This window comes from Trichosurus vulpecula, chromosome 4 (assembly GCF_011100635.1).
Source record: "Trichosurus vulpecula isolate mTriVul1 chromosome 4, mTriVul1.pri, whole genome shotgun sequence".
In the NCBI taxonomy this organism is placed as follows: domain Eukaryota; kingdom Metazoa; phylum Chordata; class Mammalia; order Diprotodontia; family Phalangeridae; genus Trichosurus; species Trichosurus vulpecula.
In genome coordinates this window covers 186,306,234-186,326,104 of record NC_050576.1, presented here as the reverse complement: position 1 = coordinate 186,326,104, position 19,871 = coordinate 186,306,234, and the positions used below count along the sequence as shown (strand labels likewise).

At 48.0% G+C, this 19,871-nt stretch overlaps 1 protein-coding gene across 1 annotated transcript in view; it reads left to right on the top strand.

The window, feature by feature from the left end:
- The window catches only part of LASP1 (LIM and SH3 protein 1), a 63,437-nt gene that overhangs the window by 8,430 nt on the left and 35,136 nt on the right, over positions 1–19,871 (top strand). The window contains exons 2-3 of the mRNA XM_036755111.1: positions 1,834–1,928; positions 16,416–16,500. Coding sequence (XP_036611006.1) covers positions 1,834–1,928; positions 16,416–16,500 — 180 coding nt within the window. The remainder of the gene's footprint in view (positions 1–1,833; positions 1,929–16,415; positions 16,501–19,871) is intronic.

The window sequence follows — 19,871 nt, the reverse complement described above, 5'->3', positions numbered from 1 at the left end:
CTTCCTTCCTAGCTTCCACCCTACCTGCCCTCACCTATGTTCTCTCCCCTGGGACTCCCTGGCAAAGCTGGCTCTGGCACTGAGGACCTTTTACTGTCCCTGGTATTCTGTATGTTAGACTTTGTGACCTGGACCAGGAGACAGGAATGCCCCTGTCCTCTGACTGGGCTGGTCACTGCTCTCCCTTTTTGGGTTTGGTCCAGGAGAAAGGAGCTGCCCCTTCCTCCCTACCAGTTGCCTCTTAGCAACTGAGCCTTTAGCTTTGCATAAACAATTAGTTCCTGAAGGCTCAGTGGCACTTGGACAGGCTGGGGGTGGGGAGCTACTATTGGGGGATTGGCGTCTCCTTCAGGGGGCCAGTCTTGCTGGGAAGTATCTGGACTTAGAAAAGTGTTTGGAAATGGTACTCTGTCCTAGCTTCTCTCCACCCAGTCCCCCTCAGCTCGCAGGCATTTATTTTCTGCTCTGATTGGTAGGAGTCAGGAGGCCAGGCCCTGCCATCCATTAATTATGTGAACCTTGGTTAGGCCACTGCTTCTCTGGGACTAAGTCTCCTCTTCTGTGTAGTTGTTCAGTCATTTCAGTCTTGTCTGACTCTTCATGGCCCCACTTGTGATTTTCTTGGCAAAGATACTGGAGTGGTTTGCCATTTTACAGATGAGGAAACTGAGGCAGACAGGGTTAAGCAACCCCATTTGGTGTTTTCTTGGCAGAGATACTGGAGTGATTCGCCATTTCCTTTTCCAGCTCATTTTATAGATGAGGAAACTGAGGCAGACAGGGGTAAGTGACTTGCCCAGGGTTGCACAACTAGTAAGTATCCAAGGCTGAATTTGAACTCTGGCCTTCCTCCTCTATAACATTAGACTAATAGGGTCCCTTCCAGCTTAACTTTCCCAGGAGTCTATGAGATTCTGAGTAGAAGGGTGCTTAAAACCATTCTCTTGGTGAGCCTCCACTTCCCTTGGGAGCTGATTATCTAAGTGTATTTTACCCTTCTTCTGCCAGCTCCAGTGGGCCAGTTCTGGAGGGGGCTTTTTGGCTCTTACTGGAAAATGTGTGAATCGCTTTGGCTATATAAATGGGAGTGTGAATGTACTTGGCAGTGATATTCCCCCGAATGTAGAATTCCCTGCCGGCCTTCCAGCCTGCTCAGGTGTGGCAGATTGGGGAGCCCACTATTGCCAGCTGCTCGTTTCCTGTCTATAGGACTAATTTAGGACTGGAAGAGACCTTTGAAAGACCATCTAGTCCAGGGGTCTGGGAACGTGTTTTCTCAATATCTTGATGTCTGTATTGCTATAGAATTGCTTTTCTTGTAGTCCTCCTATGTGTTTTATTTTATGCACTTAAAAAGATTATTCCAAGAAGGGTGTCTCTAAGGCTTCACCAGACTGCCAAAGGACTCATGACACAAAAAAAAAGGTTAGCATCTCCCAGGTTTAGTCCATTGCTTTTCATGTTGCAGAGGAGGGATTTGAAGCCCAGAGAGGGTAAGCAGCTTGCCTGTGGTCACACAGCAGAGCCTGGACTTGAACCCAGGTCTCTCTGGCTCCAGGTCCAATGATGTATGCCACTCTGCTGGGAGGAGACCCTGTGAAATGAAATATCTGCAGGGTCTACCTGTTGCTCTTTTTCCCAGAAAGCAGCAAAAACCCATGCCAGGGGGTCTGTTCAGTGTGCTCTCTCCCACCCAGTGAATGAGAGGCAAGGCCTTTGTGCCTCTAGCATTGGTTTTGATTTTTGGGGAAGGGAGAAGAGTGCCTTCTCCAAGGGAGATGTTCTCTGGGCATTTAGAGTTTCGATTCAGCCTGTCTTTCTCCTTGCCCACAGTACTGGCACAAAGCATGCTTCCACTGTGAGACCTGCAAGATGACACTGAACATGAAGAACTACAAGGGCTATGAGAAGAAACCCTACTGCAACGCGTGAGTCCAGGGTCCTGGGGGGGAGGGGAAAGGGGATGAAGAGGAGGGGGAGAGAAAAAGAGGGAGAAAGAGAAGAAGAGGAAGGAGAATAAAAGAAGGGGAAAGAGGGAAGGAGGGAAAGAAGGGGAGGAGAGAAAGGAAGAGAGGAGAAAGAAGAATAGGGAGAGAAGTGGAAGAAGGGGAGAAAAAGGAGGAAAGAGGGATGGAGGGAAAGAAGGGGAGGAGAAGGAGGGTGAGAAAGAGCGAGGGAGGGAGAGAACAGGAGGAAAGAGAGTGACAGAGATAGAAATCACATAGGGACATTTTTTGGACTGTGTGAGCACAGTGATATTTCTGGTTGAATGTTTGCAAGGGGCATTTTTGGAGGAGAGTGAATGTGTTTGAGTGTGTGTGTGTGTGTGTGTGTGTGTGTCTGTGTGTGTCTGTGTCTGTGTCTGTGTCTGTCTGTCTGTGCGTGCACTCACGCTCATGTACCTCCTTTTACCCTTTCCCTTTGCCCTGTTCCTCAGTTTCCTCTTCTTAGCTCTGCTTTCCTCCTTCTGATATACCGACTCCCTGTGGCCTGAAATGCCTTATGCAAACCTCCTTCATTTCAGAAAAATCTCTTCCATGTTTCTCCCCCTCCACCCTCCATCCTAACTGCTTCCCCAAGCTCCTGACTTCCTGGTAGCCTGTGTTGCTGTCCAACACCACTCTTTCTGTCTCCCCACCTCCTGCTCCATCCCCCCATTTCAGTGGGGTGCTGGTGAACTGGACCCCTCCCTCCCCTGGAAGCAATGACTGCCACATCTGAGGAGGAGAGAAGTCTGTGTCTGGGGAAGGCCGACTTGAGAGAGAGATGAAGAGAGAGAGTTTTTCCTGTGGGTGGCTTGGCTGCTGCTATTCAAGTCTAATGTGTGGAGGAAGAACCCTTCTCCTTCCTTCCCTCCCTTCTCACTGACCTGTTATCATTGCAGTACAGTAGAGAGAACCCTGGATTTGGTGGCGGAGGACCAGAGGTGTCTGTCATCCCTGGGTCTGCCACGAACTAGCTCTGATGCTTGGTCATGTCGCTTCCCATCTACCGGCTTCAGTTTTTCTCCTTGGTAAAACCAGTTCAAACTTTCTGACCTGATAATTCCCAGCAGGCCCCAACTGTATGCCGGGTACTCGGGGTAGGTTCTGGGGTTACAAAGACCAAAATGAGATCATCCCTGCCCTCAAGGCGTTTATGTTCTGTTGTGTGTTTGGGGAAAACCAATAGGTATACATAAAAGTCAGTAACCATACACACACACACACACACACACACACACACACACACGCACACACACGCACACACACACGCACACACACATATACGTACATTTATATGTACACACATGCATACACACATATACATAAACAATGCATTTACACATACATAAACACATACATATTTATACACAATGCATTTATATACATATACACATACATGCATGTGCATATATACATACGCACACACCCCTGTAGTAACCAGATGTGGTGGTAAATCCCTGTGATCTGTGCTACTGGGGAGGCTGAGGCCTGTGGATCTTTTGAGTTCAGGTGTTCACAGCTGCAGTTGGAAGAAAGCCATTCAGATGTCCTCACTAAAGTCAGCGCTGCTGTGGTGAGTCCCAACACCACTGGACTTTGGGAGGAGGGGCGAACTAGCCCAGGTCAGAAAAATGGAGCAAGTTAAAGTTAAAGCTTCCATCTTCATGACCATGAGTGGCCAGATGCACTTCCTGCCTAGATGAGATGGGGAAAACGAGGTTCATAATAAAAATAGAGCAAACATGTTATGGGGCTTTTTTTGCCCTGGTTGGGGATGAAGGGTACCCTGCTCGGCCTGTGCACACCCTCCCCTTTATTAACAAAGCAGTTATCTCGGGCAGAGGTATCAAATGCACGGGCTTCATGTGGCCCACAGCACTCCTATGCCACAGGAACTAGATTAAAATGTAATTGGAAGATATGTTGCAAAAATCAATAAAAATACAACAAAACATAGATGGTATTAATAGATGGTTTTCTAAGTCAGTATGCAGCTTGCTGAGATCCTTATGCAGGTTAGTGGTCCCCATTTCTGTCCGAGTTTGACACCGATGATCTGGGAGAAAATAGGATATTGGGCTTAAGTGGTTGCTCCACCATGTGATCCTGGCCAAGTCTTGTCATATCCCTACATCCATCCCATCTATAAAATGGGGACATTATAGTGGGTTTTTTTTCTCTACTTGACAGGCTTATTGTGAGACAAGTACTTTTTAAACACGGGGGTGGGGGTGTGTGTTACAGTCTGAATTGTCATTTTGTATTAGATTTCTTTCTCATTTCCATAGCTAGCTGCCTTTTCTCTGGGGTCCAATGGGTTTCCTTTTTTTTTTAATGGACCAGTGGGTGTGTAGAGGTTAGCTCTCAATGATTAAGTAAGTCTTAAAGCCCTCCACAGCTTTGTTTCTCCAATTTCCGGAGGGTGATTTGGGATTCTGGGGTTCCCCTTTGCTGAGAGCCCAAAAAGGAAAGAGGGGTGGGGAAGAGGAGGTGGGGCTCAGGGTCTTTTTAGGTTGACTAGCCTTAGGAGGGATCTGTCCAGTTGGCCCTTTTTTCTTGACTGGAAATCATCCACTTCCAATTTTGGGGAAAGAGGTCCAAGTTCAGTTCCGCTTAGCAAACTTATCCAGCAAGGCACTATGCTGGGTGTTGGGGAGTCATCTTTTTTGAAGATGGGAGTAAGGACCAGATCTGTGTTGTCATGGCTGTGGACAGACTTCTAGAAAGTCACCTCAACTGGTGCAAGTTGTCAACTGATCTATAATATATAGTTCTAGAGTTGCTTAAGCTCCAGGAACTGTGTTTAACTGGGATTTGGGGGGAGGGAAAAGTGTCTTCTTCCCCCCAGTACTGCTATATTGAGGTTAAGTGACTTGCCTGTGGCCACATAACTGATATGTGTCAGGCAGGACCCACTCCTAGGTTTTCCTGATTAAAAGTAAACTGCCCTGATCCCTTGCAGAGACAAAAAGATGAATGAGTCTCTGCCCTTAGGAGTTTACCTTCTCCTTGGGGTTAGGTGGGGGTGGGGGATGGCATCCATTGGAGGCAGAGGACCAGTCATCCCAGAATCTTTACTCTAGTTGGCTTGGGCTGGGCACCCTTTCCCATCACAGGATGTAAATCTAAAGGCTTATTTAGGCAAAATCTAGAATGTATTTGGGAGAGGTGGTGAAGACTTAGAGAATTTTGCTTGGGTTGGGTGGGGGGACCCCTTCCTGTATCATAGGGAATCCACAGTTTTAAGTTGTTTCTCCGTTTAATTTCTGGGGATTAAAATTCCTTTCTGATGATTGGGGGCTAGAAGGGGGAGGGGCATGACCCCCCCCCCCAAAAAAAACTATCCTTATTCTCCCCCCTCCAGCTTCTTTCCTAATAAGCCTCTCCTCTTCCACTCTTCCCCCCCCCCAAGGGAACTGGGACATTCTTCACATTCTTAAGGGCTCACGCAAGTCTAGTAGAGGCTCTGGTTTTCAGCAGCTTCCTCCCAGCATGGGGGGTGAGGGGGTGGGGGTAGAAAGAGGGCAGTTAACTCCTCAGTGACTGGATGTTTTTGTCTGATTGAGGGCCTGGCTGGAATGGCCTCTGAACTACTCTCCTAAGACAATGTCTTATTCTGTACCCAAGCAGTCCTCCTAGGATTCTCCCCTAGTTGCTTGGGCCCTGATGGTGGATGTCCTAGCCTTGGTCTGTTCTCCCCACTGAGCAAGGGACAGTAGTATCGGGACCTGGAGGATGCTGAAATGTTGGCGGGTGCCCAACTGGTGCAGGGTGTTGGGGGGAGGAGGACAAGAAGGTCTTCCATTTCCTTAGCTGAATCCTGTAACCCAACAGAGCACAGAGGTCTCTTGTCTCACCCCTGGCTCTGGGCCAGCAAAGCCAAGTTTTTTTTCCTCCTTGCTTTCTTCCTTCTGCCTTGGCCCTGGGTAGAGGAAGGGAACCATCCTTAATCCAATCAGCTGATTCTGTCCCTTACAGGAAGGAGCCCTTGTTACCCTAATTCTTCTCTTAACTCTGATTCTGCATGTCTCCAGGTGCCAGAAACTTGACCCATCATTTCCGTCAGGCTCCTGTCTTCTCCTTCCCTCCAAAAAACAAAACAAAACTTAACAGCTCTGCTACTGGTGCTTCAGGTGTCTTTGGCCTTAGTTTTTTTTTCTGAGAGAATTCAGCACCAGGGGCTTCAGCTCTGCAGTTTTTCCATACTCCACCTCCCCCGCCCCCCACTTCTCTTCCAGGTTTGGGGATATGAACCATTTTTCTTTCCCTACCCCACCAACCCCTCTCCCAGATGCCAAGGAAATCTGGCATTGTTGAGGGGGCACTTAGCTAATTCTGAGACCCTTCCCACTCTTCATCTGTAAGCTGGCTTCCCAGATGCTGCTCCCTCACCCACAAGAAGGTACAAACAGGGCATTTTCTTCCACTGGGCCCTCTTGTCTGTTCGGAGAGTATTTTTTTTTTTTTTTACCATCTCTGCTTCCACCCCCAGGGAGAAGCTCCCTGGAGCTTCGGGCTTTCATAGGATTGTGGATTTAAAGGCTGGACAGGAAGTCCAGAGTCATTTAGTCCAGTCTTCATCTTACAGAGTAGGAAATGAGGCCCAGAGAGGGTGAGTTGCTTGTTCAATGTCACACAGGTAGCAGAGGGAGCATGGATTCAATTCCAGATCCTCCAACTTCAGATCTTTTGCTTTTTTACCCTGTTGCTTTGGGAGGAAGCCTACCCCTTCTTTTGCCCACTTGCCAGGATACTGACTCCAGAACCCCTCTGTCTCTGGTTCATTTGGTCCAAGTACAGGCTGTCATCTTTCCCCCTGCTTTCCTACTCCCACCCCCTCAGGGGGAAGAAGCAGCAGTGACTGCATTGTTTCCTTTTGCCCAGACCACAGACCTTTAGGATCTTGGGAGGCCAGCCCTATGACCTGCTTTTCCCATTCCGGGCAGAGCTTGACGGCTTACGTAGAATCCGCCTTGTGCCAAACCTGAGGGCAAGCAGACGTAGTTCCTCAGTGTAGCCTGTTGGTAGGAGTGGGATGTGTCCCACCCTAGTGTGTTGGGAGTGGAGAGTTGAATGGGTGGAAGGAGTCCCTGGCCAGGCTCCCAGCGTTGAGATGAGCCCAAATCTTTGAAGGGGAGCTGTTGGAGGGGGGGGGTTGGTGGGAAGTAGCTGGAAGTGAGGAGCTCTCTCTTCTTCCTTTGGCTTCACAAGCTTGGGATGTGGCTTCTGGAAAATGTCTCAATTGACAAAAAGGCCTCTTCAGTTTCTGTGAATTTGGGGGGGGGGAGGAGAAACCAAACTGGTGGCATTGGCTTCCCGCCAGTAGTGAGTGTCCCTAGGCTCTGAGACTTCCCGTCTGGTCGTGGCACCCCACACACACACACACTTGTGTTCACAGAGAGGACGTGGGGGATGGGCATTTGTATGGGGGTAAACTTGATGTAGGCTGTATTGGAAGAGAAGCCTAGTGCTTGTACTCACACCAGATCTTACCACTCCCAGAGGTGTAAGACACACATCCTTGTATACACAGGCATGAAGCTGGCTGGCTATACATAGTCTTATAGAGAGGGGGCCCTGAAAAGTTTGTATCAATGTAAATTTTTGGTAAGTAGGACCGTATTTTAAATCTATCAGGGTGGGGGAAGACGGGCTCTAAAGAAGCCTTTAGTAAATCTTTCTGTAAGGTGGAGAACCTTTTATAATGTGAACAAATAGATCCCTCTCCCCTCCCTGCAAGTCATTCATCTGGCAGGAGTTCTGTATACTGAATTTTCTTAAAGGAAGGCACACCTTCACATAGGCTTTCTCTGAGTCTCTGTGCAAATGGGCTATCAGTTTACCCTAGTTTGCCACAGGCCCAGAAGCAAGCTGTCATTGGGGGTGGGGAAGAAGCAGCAGAATGGGCTTGTGTTTTCCTCCTCTACTCGACCCATACGTAATTGGAAAAGGAGATGGTCTGAAGCTTTAGGGGACTTTGCTGGGTCAAAAAACCTAGTTGGCTGGGGCAAGGGGAACTTGGAGGGGCTGGATTAGAGGAGTCCGATGGGTGTTAGTTTCTTCCTCTGTAAATGGGATTGATAATAATAGCACCTACATACAGGGGTTTTTGGGAAACTCAAATGAGCACATGGGGAAAAGTGCTTTGCAGACACTTGAGGGCTATGTAAATGTGAGCTCTTCATTTTATTAGTCCTGATTCTGCTATTAAGAATAGCTAGCTACCCCGTGACCTTGTTGGGCACGACACTTCACTTTTCTTATCTAAAATGGGTGGGGGGGTTGGAGTCTATGACCCCTGAGCTCTAAATTGATAATAATCCTATTCACTTAGAAAAAGGGAGACAATCCTAGGGACCCACAGATTTCGGGGGAGTAGAATGAATTAGGAGTTGGGAAGCCTGGGTTCTAGTCGTGCCTTTGCCACCGACTAGTTTGGCCATTCAATTTTCTCATCTCCAAAATGGCCCGAACCCAACCCAGACCTGGTACTAGATGGCCCCAAGAAACAGACACACTCGTCCCCATTTGTGAGAAAAGCAGACTGAAGGGAGGTGAGGGGGAGGAGGGGGTGTTGGCTTGGGAGGTAGGTGGGGCAGCCATGCTATTGGAGAAGCACTCTCTGCTTGCCTGCCCCTCTGTTTGCCTGTTCCTGATTTCTAAGAAACTCAGCTTTTTTTAGTTGGTGTGTTCTGGGAGAATCTAAATATGGGGTCAGAGGAGGAAAGCAGCAAGGTTTGGTAAAGAGGGTTGGGAACTCACTGAACATAGACTGAGAGATGAAAGTTAGAGGCTCCCTGGGGAAGTCGTGACCTGTCCAACGTCACAGAGGTAGCAGAGCATCAGAATGGAATCTGTGTCCTTGGACTCTGGAAGTTAACAGGCAGGCCCACACTGCCTCCTGATCTGTCCTTCCCTCTCACTTATCTCTCCTTCATCCAAACACCTTTCTTGGGTGGGGTGGGGGAGGGAGGGATCTTGGCTTAACTCTTCCCTGTTTCATCCTGAAACTTTTCTGTCTTTAGGGAGTGTGGCTGAAGAAGCTTAAGGGGGTGAAGCTTTGGCTGGGAAATGTCTGACCTTAATTGGGGGCTATAACCCAGGGCTGCTGACCTTTTTGGAGCTGGGGGGGGGGGTTAGTGAGGGATTTGTGTCATGGGATGGCAAGCTCATAAAAAGCTAACTAGCATAGCTTCCTGAAATGCTGTGACCCCCCCACCCCCAATCGCACATCTAGAGAATCAGGTTTTTCCAATTAGAAGTGACGTTCAGCCAATTCTAATTACAGTTATCTCTTCTATATCATGAAATTAGGGGCGCAGCACTCCTGCAATCTGGAAAATTCACGTAAAATTTTTTTTATCTTCCTTTGTATCAGAGAAGGAGAAATTGTGTATATTTATGGTATTAAGAGATAAGATATGTTGATATTATGCATTACTATATATATATATTTTATGTATTTCTGATCTTCTAAACTTTTTCTGTGTCATTTGCTGGCCTTCATGTGTTGCCTGAAGCTTCTGCAAAACTCCCCCCAAATTCCCATTTAATTTTTTATGCTGATCTATGATATATCAAAATCACAATGGGGAAAGTCTCGATGGGGGAAGGTATAACTGTAGATTAGTTCTTCACTTGGTATCTGTGCATTTGTTCCTTTAAAATATTTAATCATATTTCAATTTAAAATTTAATAACTGTTTTCTTTTGTAATTCTATGTATCTCCTGTTATTTTATGCCTTTAAAAACATTCTGAAAAGGAGGTATGTAGGACTGACAAGACTGTCAGAGGAGGAGTTTGGGACACAGAAGTGATTAAACCCCCTGGATAAGAACCATCTCCTCTCCAGCCAGCTGAAGGCTAACCAGGTTTCTTTTTGCCTTGCTCATTGCAATAGGGGGTTCACCTTCTTGTGGCTTCCCATTCCTGAGGTCCAGGAAGTTCTTGACCTCTACCTTTTATCCCTGCTGCTGCCTCATTACACCCTCAGTGGGTCAGAAAGTGAGGAGCCGCTTCCAGGAACAGACTCCCTTGCCTCCTTAGCATGTTTTTTTGGGGTAGGGGATGTTTCTAGGAATGAGCAACTTCTGGAATCAGGATGTAGAGGCTGTGGGTTATTTGAGGGACCTGGATTATTTCCTTTGTTTATTTTTCCTAAGTGGTTAGCAGTACCACTTTCTTGGGTCTAAAAAAACAAGCTTGCAGTTTTTGAAGGGGCCAGACTTAGTGGGAAAGGGAGCTCACAATGGGTGGGGGAATTGGGCAGGGGGGATTGGGGCTTATGTCCCCATTGGTTCCCCTTGGCCTTTTTGCTTTTCCCCATCTTAGAAGCTAGCCTTTGGAAAGAAGGGGCAAAGTGAGACTACTAGCCTGTTTAAGAAGCTGCCCCCACTGTCTACAACCTTGAGACTAGTAGCTCCAAGCTCCAGTGGAGAGAGAATAGCTTTCCCATCCACTCTTGCCTGCACCATGTCCATCTGTGGATGAGGGGTGGCCCTTTCTTTCCTCTGGGTTCTCTCAGTAGCTTCCCAGGTCAGTCCCTTCTTTGCCTCTCTAGGGAGACTGTAAAACAGGGAAAAAGGAGGTCTCCCTCCAGAGAGAGTAGCTGGCATTGTTCCCTCCTCAGAAGGTAAAGGGACCTGTGCCAGTGGGTTGGTGGTAGAGGATTGGGGAGGGGGAAGCCTATGCTATTGGCCCTTCCCCCATTTCTGGGAGATGACTGCAGTGGCCATTGCCTCTGGGTATCCCCCCCACTCCCACCTCCTAGATGTAGATGTGAAAGATGTGAGATGGTGGTAAGGCAGAATTGTAGGGATGGGAAGCTGGTGGCACCTGCTGAATGCCGGAATGCCAACACTGCCCTTGCCGCTGTCACCTTAATCCATGCCTTGACTCTTAGCGTTGCTGATAGCAACAGCTGTCACAGTACAGGGCCCCAGTTGCCTGTCTGTGTCTTCGCCTTTGTCTTGGTTTTAGCCTTGTAAATGCTGGAGTTTTCCTCCCCTTGGAGCTTCTGCCAGGCTTTCCTTTCTTTAGGACCTTAGCTTGCCACCACCCCCCCCCCCCAGGTCTGTCTGCCTCCCCTGGAGGTGACTAGAGAATGATGATGATGATGTTGGTTGTGGGTTTGGAGAGACAGTTCATGGTAAGGTGCCAACTACATGGAAAATGATTTGGATTTAGGAGAAGAGAATCAAAGCTCCTCTCTACAGGGGCTTTCAGAGGAGAACAGGAGAGGTTTACAGGAGCTGGAAGGGACCTTGGAGACCATATGTCCCGCTCTTTGTAGATGAGGAAATTGAAGCCCAGAGAGAAATGACTCGCCTAAGGTCTCTCCATACAAGCCGACAGGACTCCAACGTAGGGCTCCTGTTTCTAAGTGTCTTTTCCAGTATAGCGCTCTGCGCCTGCTCATCACCCAAGCAAGCCTAAAGCTGGAAGTTAGGAGGTCTGGGTTCTTCTGTCCTTGCTCACTTTTCCTGACTGGCGACCAGTAGGAAAGCTTCTCTCTTGAGGAGCTGAGGGACATGAGATAGATGGGTGTGGGGAGAGGGCAACCTCAGGATGGGAGAGGAAAGAATACTAAGGGATTTCTTAGCTTCCACTTCAGAGTAGGAGCAAAAATGGGGGTGGGAACTGGAAAGTCTTAAGGTGTTAAATAAATGTTACGCTTCTCCAGGTTACTAGGCTGATCACTCCGCACCCTTCACCCCCCAAAAGGATACATGACACTAATTGTAATCCTGCTCCTCCCCTGCCCCACGCCTTATTCCCCGAGCTGGCTCGTGCTCTCTAGCCCAAGGTAGAGTGAGCTTCTGTCCCAAGGCAATAGGGATCTATCTGGAAGGAATCAGGAGAGACACATGGGCACAGGGCAGGTGCTGACATGGGACCAACCGGGTTGTCTCATCTCCCATTCTAGGGCTTTCCCTCTCCCTGAACTTCTTTAGCATTGTAGCTTCATGCCCCTACTGACTCTGCCTGATTTCCGTTTCTGCTCAGTTGTCTCCTGAATGGCCTCCCCGTCTTGAAAACCCTCCCCTTTCTCCTTTGCTGCCTGTGTATGCTTGCTGGTGCTCCATTCTGCCTGGAGCTGGGGATGAGGTTGCCATGGGAACCTAAGGAGCAGAGAACCGGGAGGGGGGAGGGGAAAGGAGGGGAGAGTCCTGTATGTCTCACCAGTGGTGGTTCTGGTGGTGGGGGGAGCAGATTGTGCCTAGCAGCAGTCCTGAGTGTCTGCTCTTCCTCCCCCTGCCCCCCTTCTAAAAGGGGGTGGGGTGCAGGATGAGGACAGCAATGTTGAGCATGAGTGAGCCAGATTGGTGTCTCTGGCCTTCTCTCCAGTTGAACCAAGTTAATCTGATGTGGGATTAAAATTCCCACTCTTAGATTAACCTCTGTTGGCATCCAAGCTGGTTCTCCCCTTCCCCACCCCCACTTCCTCCAGTTGTCAGGGTGGGTTGGATGTTTCAGCTGTCACAAAAGCTAGGGCCTGTAAGGGAGAGGTTGTTTCAGGAGACTAGCTCACAGGGAATCTTAGGGTAAAGCGTGTGTGTGTGTGTCTGTGTGTGTCTATGTCTATGTCTGTGTGGTGAGTGAGGTGGAGGAGCTGGGGTCTCCCCAGAACCCCAGTGAGAAAGAACAGGGTTGTCAATTGATGGAGAATGGGGTGGGTGTGGAGGTAGGTAGGAAGGAGAGGTGCATACTACACATATTTGTGTGTATATATTTCTCCTTGAAGCTGACACTTAGTTTTAACCCTGTAGAGTCAGGACCACAGGAAATGCTTGAAGCTCCTTATTCTTTTCCCTGCTATGGGTGTCAGCCACACTGACCCCTGCTTACCTCCCCCTGTCCTACTTCCAGTCTAGCAACCTTGACACACACACACACACACACACACACACACACACACACACGCACGCTCGCTCGAGCGCACACACACATTCTCACTCTCACTCTCTCTCCCCCTCTTCTCTCTTTCTCTTTCTCCCTCTCTCCGCTCCCCCAACCTTACAACATATGCAGTCCAAGCTTTCTCTGCGCTAGCTACCAACATCTTTTCCCCCTCTCTGAATATACACAGAAGTCTTGGGCACAAAGACTTCAAGGTGAGATGAGCCAGCCCTTGAGGGGGTTCCTTCCCCTGCTTCCAAATCTCATTCTATTCAGCCAAATGAGGCTCTTCTGTGTTTAAGAAAGCACCACTCTCCCCACCCACACACAGCCTCACCCCATCCCAAGAAAAGAACGACTTCACAGTATTATCCTGTTCCAGGCTCTGAGTGTAAGGAAATTCTTCCTAAGAGTTCCCCTCAGATACTCATGTTCGCCTTTAGTGGTCCAGTGGATGCAAAGAGGGAATGTCCTTCTCTCGAGGCCCCGAGCAGCATAGAACAAAGATGCTCTGTTGTCTGGGCCTGTGCTGTCTGGTGGCTGGAGACCAGGTGCACACAGCCTGATGAGGTTGATCCAGACTGACTCTCATGCCATCCCACCAACTCTCTCAAGACTCATCCCATAACTTTCTTGTCAGCCCCTCTTACATAGACCTCTAAGGGTTGTCCTTTCCTTACTCCACTGTGGGAATTGCATATCCTAGGCCGAGGATGGGGGGATGACGTGGGAACCACTGGGGACGATGGAGGATTTGATCGTTTATCAGTTTCATCAGTAGAGGACTGCATCATCTGGGGCCATCATGGAGAGTTGGGCTGTCTTTGCCTGGCCTTTGGCACACAGTTAACTATTTCTGTTTTGGGAATGATGTTGATGAAGGAGAAGGAGAAGGAAAAGAAGGAGAATATGATGATGATAGGTCCACATCTACCTAGCTCACATTGACAGTTTACATGGTACTTTCCTCAAAATTAACCCTGTGAGGTCAGTGGTACCAGCTTTGTCCCTCCCATTTAACAGATGAAAAAACTGGAGTTTGCAGAATTTTGTGTGGCCTAGGAAGCATCAACACCAGTTCTTCCACTTAAGTCTTCTACTCCCACTCCCACAATTACTCAGTTTCCAATACTGACTGTACTTTATATCTATATCTGTACATATACACATGTGCACACATGCATATACATACATACACATATATTCGCCTCTCTCTACACACCATCCTTCCTCCATAACCCCAAAGAATTTCTCTCTGGTTTGGGGATGTATTGTTGACTTTTAGTTGTGGGGGTGGGTGGACATTTCCAGTCTCATCCGGCTCAGGCTGATGATAAGCTGAGTTTGCCTGTGGGCACTGAGGTGATCAGTGAAGGAGATCCAGAGGACGAGGGAAAGCCAGCCTTGGTTAAAAGTGTGGCTGATCAACAAGAGTATCGTGGAGGCCTTGGTGAGCAAGGCCTGGCTGAGATATTAGTGGTTGTTCAGTTGGGTCTGACTCTCTGTGACCCCATTTGGGATTTCCTTGGCAGAGATACCGGAGTGGTTTGCCATCTCCTTCTCCAGTTCATTTTACAGATGAGGAGATTGGGGCAAACAGGGTGAACTGACTTGCTCAGGGTCGCACAGCTAGTGAGTGTCTGAGGCCTGATTTGAAGCTGAACCTCCCTGACTCCAGGCTTGGTGTTTTATCCATTGTACCGCCAGGCTGCCCTGGGATATTCTTCTTGGCTCCTCACTCTTCCCCACCCCTCATCTCCAAGTACTTGTTGAATTTCTGCCTCCATGACATCTCTTGCATCCAACCCCTTCTCTCTACTTACACAGTCATACCTGAGGCCTTCATCTCCTCTCACCTGGTCTCCTTATTGCAGTGGCCTCCTAATTGGTCTCCCTGACTTAAGTCTCTTCACCCATTTAATCAAAATGATTTTCCTTAAGAACAGACCTGATCGTGTCACCCCTCTTCCCCCTCAGCAAATTCAAATGGCTCCCTAGTTATTGCCTCCAGGATCAAAAATAAACTCCTCTGTTTGGCTTTTAAAGCCCAGGCAGCCGACTGACCCCCCTACTTTTTAGCCTGGTTGTGCATGACTCCCCTTTCCAGGCTCTTTGGTCCAGTGAGACTGACCTTGTTGCTTTCTGCACCTATTATCTCCATCTCTCCTCACTGTCCCTTAGCACTGGCCATGGCAGTGCCATGGAAACAGTATTATTGTTTCTGTCACCATCTCTGAGAATTAATTCTCTCCAGACTGACCTCCAGCGTCCCATCTCCTGCAGAAGCCTTTTCCTGATTTCCCTTCCCTCCGCCCTTCCCAGACTACCTTGTATTTTCTTGTATTTATTCTGTGCATAGATAAGGGTATGTTATAGTTTCCTCTTGCTGGGGTGCTTAACCTAGGATCAATGAGGCCTCATGTGGGTAGATTTTGGGGGGGGGGTGCAAATTTAGATGGGAAAAAAAATCTTTATTTCCTACTAATCTGCAACTGAAATTTAGCATTTCCTTCAATTATGAATTAAAAAAAAAACTACATAATTCTCAGCAGAGGTCGATACGTAGCTTTACCAGACTGCCAAAGGGGTCCACAACGCAAAAACAAAAGTTCAGAGCCCCTGCTTTGTAGAATGTAAGCAGGCATTGTTTCCTTTTCATTCCAATCAGCTTAGCATAGTGCCTGGCACCTAGTTAAAAAAAAAACAATAGCCAACATTTATATATTGCTTATTCTGTGCCAGGTACTGTGTGGAAAGCTTTACGATTATTATCTCATTTGAACTTGGCAACAACCTTAGGAGGTGGGCACTATGGTTATCACCATTTTACAGATGAGGAAACCGAGGCAAACAGCGCTTAAGTGACTTGCCCAGTGTCTGAGGCCAGATTTGAACTTGGGTCTTCCTGACTCCAGGCCCAGAGCTCTCACCACCATGACACTTAGTTGCCCCTGGTTTAATAATGCTTTTTGGTTGATCTTGGGAATCAAGTCAAGTCACCAAGCATTTATTAAACACCTGTGTCAGGCACTGTGGTAAGTACAAGGGTTATGCTGAAAGACAGAAACTGTCCCTCTTCTCAAGGAGCTCATTATCTAAAGCAGACTCCAGGCCATTGAAATAATCCAGTTGATGGGGCAACTGGGTGGCACAGTGGACAAGAGGGCTGAGCCTGGAGTCAGGAAGACTCATCTTTCTGGGTTCAGATCCAGCCTCAGACACACAATAGCTGTGTGACCCTGGGCAAGTCACTTCACCCTGTTTGCCTCAGTTTCCTCATCTGTAAAATGAGCTGAAGAAGGAAATGGCAGATCACTTCAGTAGCTTTGCCAAGAAAACCCCCAATGGGTCGTGAAGAGTTGGATGTGACTGAACAACAGCAATAAGGAGTGTGATGAGAGGCCGCCCCATGGCAGTAATATTGGGAGTGGATGATATAGGTGGCTTTGGGTTAGGGAGGATGAGGGGACAAGGGTTCCCCATTTCTTCTACCTCTGAGGATGACCACCGTCCCCACCTCGTTTTACAGACACTACCCCAAGCAGTCATTCACGATGGTGGCCGACACCCCTGAGAACCTGCGTCTTAAGCAGCAGAGTGAACTCCAGAGCCAGGTAAGGAGGAGCCGGGGATGGGACCCTGGTGCTAGTGGGTGGTGTAATCTTGGCCTTTGGCAAGGGCTCCTTCCCCTTCCCCTTACACAACAGGCTTTGGGCCAGCTACCCCTTTTTCTCCACCCCCTCCCCCACAGTTGCCTTCCATCTACAAACCGGTACTATGAGGTGTGAGCTAAGGTGACCTTTGAGAACATGCCATGCTCCTGAAACCCTGATAGTGACTCATGTTTCTATATGGCTCTTAAAAAAGGATTCACAGGCATTTTCCTCATGATACCTTGTAAGGGAGATTGGGCAAGTGTTCGCCCCCATCTTATACATGAGGCAACTGAAGCTTTGAGCAGTTAAGGCAGAGTAAGTAATTGTGATCCCTATTATTTGACCACATATGGTAAGTATTTTCATCCCTGTGTTTTAGATGAGGAAGCTGCAACTCTGAGAGGTTATGACTTGTCTGAAGTCACATAAATCTGAAGGACCTCGGTTGTCTTTCCCCAACCCTCCCCCCCCCCCCCACTAGCCACTGACTGAGTTCCTTTTAATTTCCTGGGAGTGGTCACAGGGCTTGGTTAATGAGGAACTAGGTCTGGATGGGGTTAGGCCTAAGGCCCCCATTAGGTGTGTTTGTGGTTTTAAGCTAATATTTATATAACACTTTCCATCTATCACTTCTTCTGGTAACTTATTTGAGCCTTTGTCTTAGCATGAAGGCCTTTGTTTTAAATTGCAGCTCTGACGCTCACTAGCCACAACATGATTCTGAGTCATCTAGCTTTTTTGGACCTCAGTGTCATCTGTAAAATGGGTTTAATAAAACTCAAGCCCTGCTAACTAGGGATATCTTGAGAAAAGTGCTCTCTAAACCTTAACAGGCTATAGAAATGTGATTTGTTGTTCATAGAATAATAAGTATAAAGCAAGAGTGGGGGGAAAAGCATTTAATTAAGTACTTACCGTGTGCCAAGCAGGATGCCAACCACCTCAGATAAACATTGAAAAGAAAGCTTCCTGCTCTCGAGGGGCTCACATCCTGGGTGGGGGTGGGGGGGCCGCGGAATGGGGTGAAGCAACCCATATGAAAGGTTCCAGCTGCAAGTGAATTGGAAAGGCCCAGTGGCTCTTAGGGAGCAGCAAGCAGCAACACAAATAGTATTGAATCTTTTTCATTGTGCTATTTTCTTGAATAAAAGTCTGTCTGTTGATGGTGCTAAGGACTTTCGTGGTGAGGACTCTTTTTTTTTTTTTTTTTTCTGGTTCTTCCGTTGCTGTGGCTGCTGAGGAGGTGGAGGATGGGGGTGGGGAAGGAGGCTCAGCATTTGCAGAGGAAGTAGTCAGGTTCCATCCCTGCAAAGGCTGCTCCTCTGGACATTGGCTGCAGGAGGTGTGGGGAGGAAGATTGTGCAACTGTTCCTAGGGCTCTTAGGGCCTACGCTTCCTAGAGGTGGCAGCCACTATTGGCATCTGGGAGTGGAAGGTCCTCTTCTCCCCAGGGTGTTTTCCCCCGATGGTGGATGCAGGGCTTTCAGTAATAATATAGCTCCTCCTAACTACTCTGTGAGGCAGGCAGGAAGAGTATTATCATGGTGCCCACTTTGTAGGGATAATATCATCCCTGTGATGATAAGGAGGCTAATTGCCTCTCTTGAGATGCCAGAAGTAGCCTGACCTCTTAGTTCTTTAGCCAGGAAGTGAGAGATGGGACTGTGAAGTGAGGAGACCGGTTTCAGTTTAAACCATCGCCCCCACACTCATTCGGCTAAATGAGTGTCGAGACATTAGGAAACCATTGAGTTCTTTCAGCCGTGCTATTGGCACAAGAGACAGCTAGGTGGGGCGATGGATACAGAGGGCTGGAGTCAGAAAGACCTGGGTTCAGTGCCTGTTCAGACGCTTTAGTAGCTGTGTGACCCGAGGCACTTGACCTTTGTCTCAGTCTCAATTTCTTCAATTGGAAGATGGAGACAATACCATATATTGTGAGGCTCAAACGAAATAATATTTGTAAGTGCTTAGCACATATTTCCTTCTTTTTTCCCTCATTTCCTTCTTTCCTTCTCTTCCTCCCTCCTTCTCTGTTTCCCTCCTTCCCTTCCTTCCTCCCTCCCTCCCTTCTTCCCATTAGGAGTTTTGTTCTTCAGAGTGAGTTCTCAACCACCCAAGAGAGATTTTTTCACTATGTTCCATTCACCCAGTTCCTCAGGAGTCACAGCTGCTCCCTCTCCCTGAATCATTCACTTTGGGGCTGTGCTGTTTTCGAGGTAGGGGAAGAGGCCTGTACTGATCATTGCAGGAAGCTGGCACAGGTGATGGTCAGTAGCTACTCGTTGCACAGACTTAGGGTAGGAAGAAGACAAAGCTGGGCCTAACTTCGAGAAAGCCAGGCATAGCTCAGGTTTTGTCTTCAGAGAGGAGTCAGGCCTGGCAGTCATGGAATGTCAGAGCTGGAAAGGACGTCGGGTCCGATAGTTCCTCCCCCTCATTTCTCTTTTTTATGTTGGAGGAAACTGAGACCCAGGAAAAGGCCTCGGTAATTTGTCCCATGGCACACATCAAGCTAATGAAAGAGCCCCAGCTCAGTCCAGAGCTTCCTGTCACTAATTCCGTTATTCATTCTTTTGTATCACAGATGACTCTTTATTCTTAGTTTCTAGCCAGGGAGAGAAGTCTGATGGGTTTCCTGAGAGGCTACGTCCTCTAGGGAGCCTCCTTGGCCCTTGGGAGACAGCCCCCAGATTCTCTGTTCCCCTCCAGAGAACATGACTGAGAAGAGGAAGGGAGACTCATAACTAGCTGATCATTTGTGAGTCTGTCTTGGGCCACCTCCAGTTACCTTTAGACTATTTGCATCAGTGAATGAATGGGGTGAAAGCGATGCCAAACAGTGAACGTTAGTAATAAAAAAAATAACACATCTGACTTTGGAATGTGTGACTTGGGTTTGCCTCCTGGAAAATTTTCCTTCCTCATTCTCTTTGGCTCAGTCTGATAATAAAACAAAATACTTTTACCAAGCACATAGGTGAGGAAGGCAAGGGGACCATAGGTCCAGAGCTAGAAGATACCCTAGAGATGATGTAGTTCAGCACACCCAGGTCATTTTACAGAGGCAGCCCAGGGACATTCTGAGGAAAGGGCTTTAAAAATGCTCTGCAGAGCATAGAGCTCTTATACAGGGTGACCATCTTAAGAACAAGGCTATGTCTTGTTACCTGAGAAGCTTCTGCAGGGCACCAGGACAGGGCTGTAAGAGGCTGGGAGTTAATTAAATTCAGTAAACATTTGTTAATTAACTTATCAATCTACATCATTCAAGACACTGGGGTAGCAATAGGGAAACAGACCAAAAAACCAAAACATCTTTACCGACT